General features: G+C 43.4%; 1 protein-coding gene across 1 annotated transcript in view; it reads right to left on the bottom strand.

Moving 5' to 3' along the window:
• The window catches only part of TBX4 (T-box transcription factor 4), a 168,898-nt gene that overhangs the window by 82,795 nt on the left and 72,794 nt on the right, over window positions 1-13,309 (bottom strand). Inside the window, exon 3 of the mRNA XM_083171154.1 lies at window positions 8,801-8,920. Within this exon, the coding sequence (XP_083027280.1) occupies window positions 8,801-8,920 (120 nt within the window). The remainder of the gene's footprint in view (window positions 1-8,800; window positions 8,921-13,309) is intronic.

Raw genomic sequence — 13,309 nt, 5'->3', positions numbered from 1 at the left:
GCACTCAGTCGCATCCCTGCCGGGTTCCATTGAAGTGAATAGGCTGTATTTCTGTTACACAGCAATGACCTAATTCAGAGATGACCACAGACACAGCATTGTCCAGGTCTGTTGGCGGTCACCCACCTGCAACTTTTGCAAATTCCGCTAAAAAGCCCTTCCCTGGTATAGTCTTGCAACTGAATTTGGGGGGCAGCTGCTGGTGGGGGATGTCTGGTTCTGTCGCTCTCCTCCACCCTGCACATCACAAAGGTAGAGAGTGAACTCTACTTCTGCAGCCGCCTCTCTGTCCGGGGTATCACACAACAGTGTCCTCTCTCTCCCTGGTTCTAAGTGCCCCTATCTACCCCCCTTCTTTCCCACTCTCAATAAAAAATGCATGCCACCTACTGAGAGTGATTCAGAGATGGTCTGAAAAGTGCAATATCCAATTGTTGAAGCCCAATACAGGTAACTGTTATTCTACCAAGTATTAAAGCAAGGGAATTTAGTTGTAATTTACAGCTTCAGTTTTATATTTTAAATGCATCAGCACATATGCTTTCTGTTATCAGTGGTAAGAATTCCACCATATGGTCATTGTGTTTCTATTATGTAAGAATAGAAAAAACTAAAATTCTTAAAGATAGGGAAACCTTGGTACTTGTGTAATATCTGGGTGCCCGATTTTTTCATTGTATTGCATCGCATCGCATGGCACTACTTAAGGCATGCAATGCAATGCAATGTGATTTTTCATTGTAAAGACCAGATTTTTAATTGTATAGTCACCCATGGGTGATTTCATACCCCCACTATCCAACTACGCATGGAGTTGATTTAAATATAGTGTGGCGAGCGCAGCGAGCCACCGAGTCCGAAGCGCGGCGAGCGCAGCGAGCCCCTCGAGGGGACGCAGAATACATGTAAAGTAATCCGCGTCCCCTCGCCGGGCTCGCTGCGCTCGCCACGCTTTGGGCTCGCCACACTATATAAAATCAACTCCATGCATAGTTGGATAGTGGGGGTATGAAATCACCCATGGCTGACTATACAATTAAAAATCGGGTCTTTACAATGAAAAATCACATTGCATTGCATTGCATCGCATTGCATCACATCGCATGCCTTAAGTAATGCAATGAAAAAATCGGGCGCCCAGATAATACAGAAGTACCGAAACCTTTATTGTTTTTTATTGGATTTTTAAGTTGATTTTTAATAGTTCTTCGTTTTCTGATTGGTTCTTTCTAAAGGTGCCCATGCATAGGTCCGATTTGGGCCAATTTCACCCGATTCCGATTGATCGGGCCGATATAACGGGTGAAATCATCCTAAATCAGAGGTGTTTGGCATCAGATCGGATAAGGTACGCATTACCATATGCATTGGATAGGATCCTAGAGATTTTATGTGCATCACATAAGATCAATTAGAAATGGACCATTAGCAGCACATCATGGGTGCTTTTTTGCACCCGTGATGTATAGCATCTAATTTCCCTTGAACTTCCCTGGTAGCTCCCTGGGATTTATTTTACTGACAGCGTAGGAGCTCATGCTGAGCCTGCTGTAGGTGTGTGCTGCTGCTGAGGAGGGGGGGAGTTGGCAATAGCAACCCCTCGACTTTAGAGTGTTTTTTCACCCACCTTAAACATTTTGGGGGCATGGCCTACTTGCAGAAGATGGACACGCTTCCCTTGATTAGACCAAAACCCTAGAATTTTACCTGGGCCCGGCATACCTCTCGCCAGCCCTAGATGCAATAGCAATGTCAACATATGCTGCTAATAGTCAAGGACAACTACATCCTGGCCATGGCTTGTTTAACCTGCTGCCATCAGGCAGACACTACAAGGCTATTCCCACCCAGTCCACCAGAAGCCTAAAGAGTCCCCCCCCAAGCAGTTCACCTGTTGACACGTGAACTCATGAACAACTCACTGTCTAGTCACGCCATAACCCTTTGCACATAATCTAACACGGTGTCCCCTCGGAATAACTTTCTGTATGACTGTACATGTTCCCCCACCTGTTTATATTGTTTATTGTTTATACTGTATACTGTTTACTTGTTACCCACCTGGCTGCTGCACAGCAAACCGAAAACAAATTCCTAGTATACGCAAGTATACCTGGCCATACAAGCTGATTCTGATTCTGGTTCTAATGACGCCTGAAGACAAAAAATGCCTCCAAGCATCGCAGATATATCCAAGTCACAAAATTCCAGCCATCACAATCTAAGCTTACTCAGAATGACCATTGGGATCTAACTGCCTGTGCCAGAAAATCTACCTCAAAAGATGTAAACCCTGTTCTTGGAACAACAACAAAACTGGACCCGCATTCTTTATAATCCTATAGCATTTCAATCATACTGCATCTTTGGGGCACTATGAGCAACAACGTCAGGCCAAATATCTTCTTTTTTTTTACCATTCTTAACATTGTGAATTAAGTTTCTCCAGAAAATTTTACTGTTGTTCTATGTAATGCTGTGTACACACGGGGGCGATAGGGGCTGAAATCACTGGAAATATGGTCCCAGGCGACCATATTGCCAGTGATTGGAGTGTGCCCTGGCGATAAATCGCCGGGTGCGCGCTCCCGTTTTCAGCCCCATTCTAATCGCCGGTCACAGGAGCTTGCTTCTGCGACCAGCTTATTACCTCTGCGGCACTGCCGGCAGAGGTTCCCTTTCATCAGCGACCATCTCTGGTCGCTGATGAAAAGGAGACACTGGGCAATATATTACTCAGCAATATATTGTTAGCAATATATTGCTGAGCAATATATCTCCCCCCGTGTGTACGGGGCTTTTCACTGGAATATAGATTGTATCTACGCTAATTACACATAAGGAGCCAGACTATAATGGGTTGTTAAATCACAAATACTTTATAAAATAAATCTAGCATTTACTATACTGATAACAATATAACATTCATATATACCTAGGCAGTTTCCAAAATATTAAGTCAGCATTTAAAATCAAAATGAATATGTCCCTTTAAGGTCATAAGGATCCATGGCAAAGTGGTATAGAACCAATGTATACTGTATCTTATACATACTTTTTATCCAGCTGTGTCAATCAAGCAGCAGCTATAATATATATTATATTGTTACCAGTGTATTAAATGCTTTTTTATTAATTTGTTAAGTTATTTATTAAATATTTGTGATAACCCATTTGTAATTAGCGCTGAAACAATCTATATTCCAGTGTTCCTTGGTACCTCAATTGAGGTTATTTTTTGTTCTTTTACAGGCATAAATTATCTCTGCAGCTTTAGTTTAAAAAAAGTACATTTTTTATTTAAATGAATCACACATGGGGGTTATACTGGTTGATTCGCAAGGCTGAGAATTGTCAGCCATTTGGAAGAGCGATTCCCTTGCAGTGCCTGAGAATGGATTGAAAATTCTGGTACTTGTTTCCTAGCACGGTGCCAACGATTTTGATTGTAAGCATCGGGTCGGAAAAATCACGTCGATTTTTACATTGGAATCAATGTTAAATGGTCCCTGAGACCATATTTTGCATTGATTTTAATGTAAAATGCCCCAAAACACCCCATTTTCATAGAAAACCCCCCTGATGTTTCAAATGCCCCCCATTGTTAACGCCACCCCGGGATTGACACCAACCCGAAGCGTGGCGAGCGTAGCGAGCCCATGAGGGGCGGCGGTACGCGTCCTCCGACCTTTTCATACCCCTACTATCCATGTCGGCGTGGAGTTGAGAATAGAAAGTGTGGCGAGCCCGAAGCGTGGCGAGTGCAGCGAGCCCCGCGAGGGGCCGCGGATACCTTCACAGGTATCCGCGTCCCCTCGCGGGCTTCACAGGTATCCGCGGCCGCTCGCCACGCCTCGGGCTCGGTGGCTTGCTACGCTGGCCACACTTTCTATTCTCAACTCCACGCCGACGTGGATAGTAGGGGTATGAAAAGGTCGGAGGACGCGTACCGCCACCCCTCGTGGGCACGCTTCGGGTTGGCGTCAATACCGGGGTGGCGTTAAAATTGGGGGGGCATTAAGCATACCTTTTACACATATTCAATGTGAAATGGGCCATATTGGCCCATTTCACATTGTCACCTACAGTATGTAAAATCTGCTTGATCGCGTTGATCGCATTGTGGGCCATTATAATGGCCCGCGACCGACACGATCAACCCGATTTTCACTTTAAAATTAATTTAACATTGTTCCCTATGGGAAAATCGCGTTGATCGTGTCCGTCGCATCGCGGCCCCTTATTAGGGGCCGCGATGGACGCGATCAACGCGATTTTCACTTTTACCGGCAATTGAGCTTGTTAAAGTCAGAAAATCGGGTCCATCGCATGCCTTAAGTACCTTAACTTAAGGCATGCGATGAACCTCGACGGGCGCCGTGCTTGGAAACAAGTACCAAAATTATTTTATTTTTTCCCCTTGTTAGGTATGTTATAGTTTGTAGATAAATTCAAAAATGCACACAGTATTGCTGAACGTTTATATTTATTTCTTTGGAGATCATATTTATACAGAGATATGGCCAACATTTTATATGCATAAACTTAATTCACTTCATATTGTAATTGCTTCTCAATGATACAATTTCATGTTTGTTTTCACTGAATTGATTTATATCCGCACCCGAATGTACTTTATCCTCGATGAATATTCACCTGTGTCTCTGTCCCTCAGTAATTCATGTTGTGTATTTGCCTTTTTTATTCAATAAAATTACTCTATAAAAAAAAAAAAAGCATCCATTCACAGCCTAGTGCAGACATGTCCAAACTATTGCCCTCCAGCTGTTGTGAAACTACAAGTCCCATCATGCCTTGCCACAGTTTTGCTATTAGACAATGCTGAAACTATGGCAAGGCATGCTGAGATGTTTAGTTTCACAACAGCTGGAGGGCCACAGTTTGGACATGCCTGGCCTAGTGGGATCCCCCCACATCATTCGATGGTCAGCGAGCAACGAATGATGGCGAAGGTGCATGCATATAAAAGTGACTCTCAGGTTACTTATATATGCATACACTTTCCGGCTGAAATGGGCGGTCAACTGACATTTGGTGATGTCAGCTGGACGCCCCCGGCACCCACCTCATCAGGGCATCTTGGGTGCGTGCGCTCGACGAACACCCTGTTCGCTATGGCCGTGCGCACCCGGCGTATGCACATGTGCAGAAATGATCCTGCACATACGTCCACCATAGGAGGCCCTTGTAATATTATGGTCCATGCGAATGCACCAGAATAAGGCCCATGGTGTGTTTAGACATGTGTGTGTTTTTTAAAGCTGCAATCATTTACACTGCAAAATCAAACTGGTTTTGAAGTGTAAACGATTGCTGCCTTAAAAAACTGGAGATTTCTTACCAAATCTCTCACTTTCTGAATCTCTCATCCTTTTACATTTCACCCATATTGTTTATACCATCTGAAGTATTTTTTTTCTGTGGTTTTGTTCTATGTACAAAACTATGTACAGCAATATCAATTCATTCTAATTAGTTGTGAATAGTAAAATAATAAGAAAAATATATAATACACCAGTAACAGTCCTTTCCCTACAATAAACATAAACCATTTTCTTCAGATGTGACAATTTAAAAATTAAAGTGTTTTCACTGATTTCAAAATAAATAGACCAGTCTGTGAGATATCCTACAGTTGGTCAGGACCTAAATTATACGATTAAAAAGAGTCAAAACAAATCCCAGAATAGTTTGTAGAAAAACAGTGCCAAATCCCCTGCTGCTCTTAAAAATAATTAAAAAAATTTTTGTCCAGATATGATTGTCTTAAAAATCTAAGCATTGGTATAAAGCAGAGAATTTGTTAGGGGGATATGGGTGATTGGGTCGACCCAATTAAGGTCCACATTGAGTTGACCACCGAAGGTCTACAGGCCTTAGGTCAAAACCTGATATAGGTTGCCAAGGCTAAGGTCGACAGGGTTTGAAGGTCAACACAAGCAGTTGGTCAACCATGGCAAGGTCGACAGTCAAATGTCAACAAAAGTTTTTTATGCTTTTTGTACTGAATGTCAACACAGCCGACATGAAAGCCATCAAATTGCATGTACTCGTTGCATTTTGCACATTATTCTACCTAGTGGATGGTAGGGCATAAAATTCCATGCCCCATGACCCAATGGCACCGGCTCTCCCCGCCACCACTAGGGCTGCAGAGCTCTAGTTACGCCACTGCTGTTGACCTTGCTTGTGCCTACCTTCCAACCCTGCTGACCTTAGCCATGTCAAGCTCAGGTGTTAACCTAAGGCCTGTCGACCTTCAGTGCTCGACCCAATGCATGTTGACCTTAATAGGGTCGACCTAATGGCTATATCCCTTGTTAGGGGGCCCGCAAGAGTCCTACTGTAACTATGGTCCTCATGTAAGGGAGGGCAGCAGTAATACAGCCAATAGATTTAAAGTGAAACGGAAAAAAACAAAAAAAGATACTTGTGTAGTTTCATGACGGCACACTACGCTGATAGTGTAGCTCAACGGCAGCCTAGCGTAGAAAGCGTAGGGTACCAGCGGCAGCCCTGCGTAGTCAGTGTAGTATCCCCATCAGGCAGCGTAGTCACCATACTGTCCCCGTGAGCTACAGCTCTGTCCCCGGCATCCCTGGCAAGCCTAGTGAGCACTTCTCACACAGCGCCGGTAACCACCAGATCCCCTGCGCTGGAGGAGAGGCAATCATGCATGCGCCGGCGGAGAGGTACTCCATCTGCCTGAGACGCATGAGCGTCTCATACGCTTGTGCGTCTCAATAATTTGTGCGGCAGGGTATGGCAACCCTACCCATGTCTGCATCAGGGAGATGTCATGGTTAGGGGTTCGGTAGCGTGTGCGTCTCATGCACAAAGGGGGGGGGTGCGGTGTGCAAGTAAAATAAAGGATGCATTTGCCAGTGCTCCATATTACATACTGGCAAATGCCTCCATTTCAAACCCCCAATTTCCACATCAGCCCGAAGCGTGGCTAGTGCAGCGAGCCCCACGAGAGGATGTGGTACGCGATACACGTCCTCCCAACCTGTTCATACCCCCCACTATCCACGTCGGAGTGGAGATGACTTTAGCCCGAAGCATGGCGAGCGCAGCATGCCCTGCGAGGGGACGCGTAAAACGAGCCTGAAGCTTGTTGAGCGCAGTGAGCCCCACGGAATACACGTCAAGTAATCTATGTCCCCTTGCGGGGCTCTCTGTGCTTTGGGCTCGTTTTGTGCATTGCCTTGCTGTGCTTGCCACACTTTATAGATTCAACTATAGATAGTGGGGGTATAAACAGGTCGGGAGGACGCATACCGGGTCCCCTCACGGGGCTCGCTGCGCTCCCCATGCTTTGGATGCTACAGGAACACATTCACACCTGTCATATCAGGTAGGTTAAAAATGGTCAATGGTTCCCATACAATGTAATAAGCGCTGACACTGACTGACTAAGCTAACTGCGTAACGCTGACTGACTACGCTAACTGCATAAGCTCCGGTTAGGCGCGAAGTACACACAGTCGCAGACACAAGCTGACTACGCGCTGACTACGCTGGCTGCAGGAACACGACGCTGATGCTGACAGGAACGCTGACTTTGCTGACTACACTGACTGTGATGCTGACAGGGACACTACGCTGACTACGTAAGTGCCGCCGTGCAACTACACAAGTACCAACCCCCCCCCCCCCCCAGATCTTGCCCTAAAATGTAAATACAGTCTTGTATGGGGATATATGTCCAATTGCCTGGGTAGAACTTTGCATCTTTTGGGAGTGTGACAAAAAGAAAACGGATGAAATCTTATCTATTGTTTACTAGTAAGCATATGGGAAACCCTTGGACCAAGTGGATAAAGTTTTATGGTCTGATGATCAAAGATTGAACTTTTAGCCTGAATGCCTGGCACTATGTCTGGCGTAATCCTAACAGAGAATTATCCCAGAAACACAATTCCTGCCTGAAAGCAGCAACATAATTCTATGGAGAGGCCTCTCTGTTTCGGAGACAATGAAAATTGTCAAAGCAGAGGACAGAACAGAAGCTACAAAAATAGACTTACATGGATACAATACTTCTATGGACTCCCAAAGACCCAGATACCAGCAGGATAATGACTCAAAGCATACAGCTACTGTATACTGACTTAGCTTAAGCATCAAAAAATGAAATGAATACCCTGGGATGATCCAGCGAAACTATAGATTTGAATCAGATTGAAAATATGTGGAATGATTTATAAATTGCTGCTCACCAGTGGTCCCCCTCCAATCTGATGGAACTCAAGCAATATTGTAAAGAAGAACATCTATAAAGTGCTGTGAAAAGTGTTGTTGAAGTCCTAATTCCCAGGTAACTGTTCTTCTACCAAGTATTAAAGCAAGAGGATTAATACTAATTCCTGTATAACCAATTTCAATCTGTTCTTATTTATCATTTCAAGTTTCAGTTTCATATTTTAAATGTGTCAGCACAGCACAGACCAGTTTGATTTTTGCAGTGTAAATAATTGGCGCTTTAAAAAACTGGAGATTCCTTACCAAATCTCTCACTTTCTAAATCTCTTATCCTATTACATTTTCCCCATATTTTACTTATTTTATTTATTAGCAGTTTCCTAAATAGCGCACACATATTCTGCAGCGCTTTACAGAGAATGTTTGAACATTCACATCATATTCTCTCTATACTCTCTGTATACTGTATATGTTTTACTCAAATTGTTGCCTTGATATTACTTCAAAGTAGTGCTACTGTATGTACAGTAATATTAATACTGCCAAAGTCATTGAGGAAACAGGAGGAACTCACCATTTGTTATCACAGAATTTATACCGATGATCATCAGCTGGAACAATATCAATGAGAAGAATATATTTAGTCTTGGGGTTCATCCCTGTGACTTTAACTTTGTAACTTGGGAACATTCTCCTATAAAAGAAAAAACATTATTTTAATTGTAAATGACAAACAGACTAAACATTTTAGCTATAGGTTAGAAAAATACATATATGATTTGCAATCAAATAGTAAAATGGACATAAGGTCATGAACTGGAGGTTCAAATGTTTACAAATAATAACATAAAACAAGAAAATAAATTAAAACAATATAACATTTCATTAAAATACTTGATTATATTGCATGTTCAACAGAAGTTTCATAGAAAAGATTGTTTAGCTTTAATTTAAACATCTGGGGCCAGATGCACTAAGCTTAAATAATGATAAAATGGAGAGTGATAAACAGCCAGCCAATCAGCTCCTGTCTGCCGTGTCACAGGCTGTGTTTAAAAAATGATAGGGAGGAGCTGATTGGTTGGTTGTTTATCACTCTCCATTTTATCACTTTTGAAGCTTAGTGCATCTGATCCATAATCTTTATAGCTTTATTATTTCTTCATAAAGTCTATCAAAAATAGAAAATGAATTAACATAAGATAAAATATAAAATGTGTATTTAATAAGAAGTGGTTGTAATAATTGCCACACTATGCCTTTATGTAAAAACCCAATGTTTAACATTATAGAGACCATTCTGCATCCGTTGTGAAACTGGAGTTCTGCATGTGGTAGGGATCCCATAGAGAACAGAGGGTTTTTGGAGCTGATGCAGAACTTCCACAAAATTATCATAATTTAGCATTACAAAAAGTTGGTAAACAACTACCCTCCTGGCTCTAAACCTCTTTGGCTCTTGGTGACTACTGTGCTGGATCTTTCCTGCTGGTGGTCTTCTACATGCTTCTGTGGGCCAGCAATACACAAAAACTGAAACTCTTTAGGTCTTGACTTTCTTTATTCCTGGATATCTTACTCCCCAGGTTCTTATACCTGAATGACCCGACCCCTGTTCTGTCCTTGAATCTTTAATTCCCTCAATCCTCTAATTCCTGTATCCCCTGGATATCCTGCTTCCTGACTCTTTGGTTTCAGCTCCATCCTGTGGATCTCCTGCTGTTAAGTATGTTCAATGTGCTGCTGTAAGGGGGTAATTTGTGCCAAGCCGATACATAGAACAATGCATTTTTAGAAAATGCACATTAATAATTATTGTTTTGCTATTAAACAAACTGAATATACTCAAAACACAATTGTGGATAGCTTCCCAGCGCTGATTGGATCCAATTCACTATACACGATGTTTCAGGATTTTTACACCCTATAGTAAAAATCCTGAAACATCGTGTATAGTGAATTGGATCCAATCAGCGCTGGGAAGCTATCCACAATTGTATTTTTTGTATATATGTTAAGGAGTGGTGCTCCTGGGTAGCTCTCCAGCTGCGGTTATAGGCGCTGTGAAACTGAGAAAATTCCTTTGTTTAAACTGAATATACTGATTTATTATTTTTGGGGGGACTACATTTCTTGTGGTCAGCGCTTTAAGACTTTGGGGTGCAGCTGGACAAATGTGGGCTCTACTAGAGCTTCACCTGGGCAATTCTAAGCACTGTTATTGTTAAATAAAAACCTTTAGGAGTACCAACAACTAAACAGCACAATCCTACAGAATGGGAAAATCAAGTTCTCAGCCTCAAACATGCCTGCACAGCAGTGGTAAATTTACAAAGTGGTAAATTTACTAAGATGGGAGTTCGGTTGAAGATGGGATTTTGGATAAATAAGTGATTGTGTGTACCTTGGGATTCATTCTATGGACCTAATTCAGAACTGTTCAGTCGGCTGCAAATTTGCAGGCTGGGTGATCATTGATAGACTGCATATAGACCATATTAAGCTGCGATAAAATCCTTTTGATCGAGAGCTGTATGCAAGTTGATTGACAGGAGGCTGGTGTTTGACGGTCTGTCAGGGAATATGCAGGTGTTCCCAGTCATGTTAGGGGACATCATGTGATGTCAGCTCTGGTCCCAATCAACCTGTTTCTATCACAGCCGTGTAAAAATCATCTTTATATGGTGAGCGACTTGTGCACGGATTTGCAGCTAATTTTTTTTTTTAACATCAATATTTTATTGAAAAGTATTTAAATTTTTGATGGAGGGTTACAGAAAAAAGTAAGAAGGGGGGAGGGGGGGGAAGTAAACTGGGGGGTCAAGGGGGGGGGATACATAGACTCTGTACATACGTAAGCAGGCAAGAAATATCGTCCTACGGTACACAATGAAAATTTAGTAAACCTAAACAGAAACATCAGGTAAAATATTTAATCCTAACAGTAATGAAAGCTAGATCTATAGTGGCCAAAAAAAATCTAAAAATAAAATTATTAAATAAACATTAAGTACGCAACCAACACAAGCTGGTCGTAAAATGGAGAATTAAGGAATCATGGAGAGTTTGTAGGGTCTGCTTGCATCTCGTTAAGGCTGAATTGAAGGGGGTCACATTGGGGTGATTTGGGAATGTGCAGCTAATTTTTGATACAGGTAATCAATTTGCAGGCTTGCACGGGTGGGATTTCACTGTGGAATTTCAAACAGTCCCTGGGGGAGATTCTCTAAGAATCTCCGCCCCCCTTCGCCGCTCATCGCATATTTAATTATCGCATATGCTGTAACATATGCGATAATTAAGGCAAAGGACAGCTCTTGCGTTAAGAGCTGTCCTTTGCGGTGAGAGTCGCCGGGTCCCAGCAGGTCCCGGCGGCTCCCCCCTCCCTCACACACCCGGCGCTGCTGCTGCTGCGCCGGGCTCTCCTCCTCCCTGCACCCGGAAGAGGATCAGTGCAGGGAAGAGGTCACAGGTCCGGGCAGCACTGCTCTGTGCTGCCCGGACACAGGTGAGGGGGGAGGGGGCGATGCGGGGCGGCGGGGGGTCGGCGCGGGGCGGCGGAGGGATGCGGTAGAAGCCCATTGGCTTCTATGGGACATCGCCAGATTTTTCTGGGCATGCCCCCCGCCGCGTTAACCCGGCGGGGGATGCTTACAGCATCCCAAAATGCGGAAAAAACCCGATAACGGGGTTTTTACCGCATTTCTTGTTTAGAGAATCTCCCCCCTATGTTTTGTATAAACAGGTGTGTCCACATGCATCTATCCTCCATGCGATATAAGACGCATTATATATAATACCCGAGCTGTGTGTTACTCTGTAGTGCTGTGGGTGGTTTTTTTTTTGCAACATTTTCCATTAAATGCTTATTTGCAATTGAACTGAACTGAATTGAGAATTGGACACACCTGCTGCTTCTGATGATTAAAATGATATGCAGAGTATCTATATTCCATGGGTGACTGTGGCTGTAACATTACTTTTCTTATGCAGAGACAGTGACAGTCACACATTGAATATAGAGATCACTTTGTGAATAAGACACATTTTAACAGATAAAGCCGCACAAATAGTTGCCCGGCACTACTGAGTCACACCACGGCATGGCACAACTAGAAGGGCTGTTTAGCATGAAAGCACACCAGTTGTATGTGGACACAACTGTAGCTGCATACTGATTATATGGAAAATGTTTTTATTATATTAACAGTAATATATTATAAAAATGGCATGTATAAATCAATAATTAACTATTATAAACCCATTTGGGTTATTCTTATGCTTTAATCAGCTGGTTATTAATTCTGAGGTTACCAGTTTTACGCTATTAACCTGTGACATCATTGCGACTTTTCCCAAAAAAAGGTGGGGTACTTGTTTCCTAGCACGGCCACACCGATTTGCATCGGGGTCATTGTGTCGGAAAAATTGCGTCGGTCGCATCGGGCTCGGTGGCTCGCTGCGCTCGCCACACTTTATATTCTCAACTCCCCGCTAACGTGGATAGTAGGGGTATGAAGAGGTCGGAGGACACGCACCGCCGCCCCGCGCGGGCTCGCTGCGCTCGCCACGCTTTGGGTTGGCGTCAATCGTGGGGTGGCGACGGGGCTATATACAATGTGAAATGGGTCATATTGGCCCATTTCACATTGTTTCCTATGTGAGATGGACTTAATCAAGTCCATCTCATCTTGTGCCATTATAATGGCACAAGACCGACGCGATGCTCCCAATTTCAATGTTAAAAATATTTTAACATTGAAGCCTATGGCAAAATCGCGGGCATCGCGTCGGTCGCGTCAGGGGCCATGTTAATGCACGCGACCAACGTGATGCCCCCGATTTTGCCTTTGCCGGCAAAATGGACCTGATTTCAAAGGAAATCGGGTCCATCGCGGGCATCGTGTACCTTAACTTTAAGGTACACGATGCCCGCGATTGTGGCCGTTCTAGGAAACAAGTACCATAGGTGGCGATACCGTACTAAGCGGTATCGGTGCGGCCGGGTTTTAATACATAAGACGGGGTTTTACCGCATTTTCAGCTTAATACATCTCGCATACAAGTGATGCAATGCGATGCG

Source organism: Crinia signifera, chromosome 2, assembly GCF_055691185.1.
Source record: "Crinia signifera chromosome 2, ASM5569118v1, whole genome shotgun sequence".
Lineage (NCBI taxonomy): Eukaryota > Metazoa > Chordata > Amphibia > Anura > Myobatrachidae > Crinia > Crinia signifera.
The sequence above is the reverse complement of the archived record's forward strand: the minus strand, read 5'-3'. Positions and strand labels throughout refer to the sequence as shown.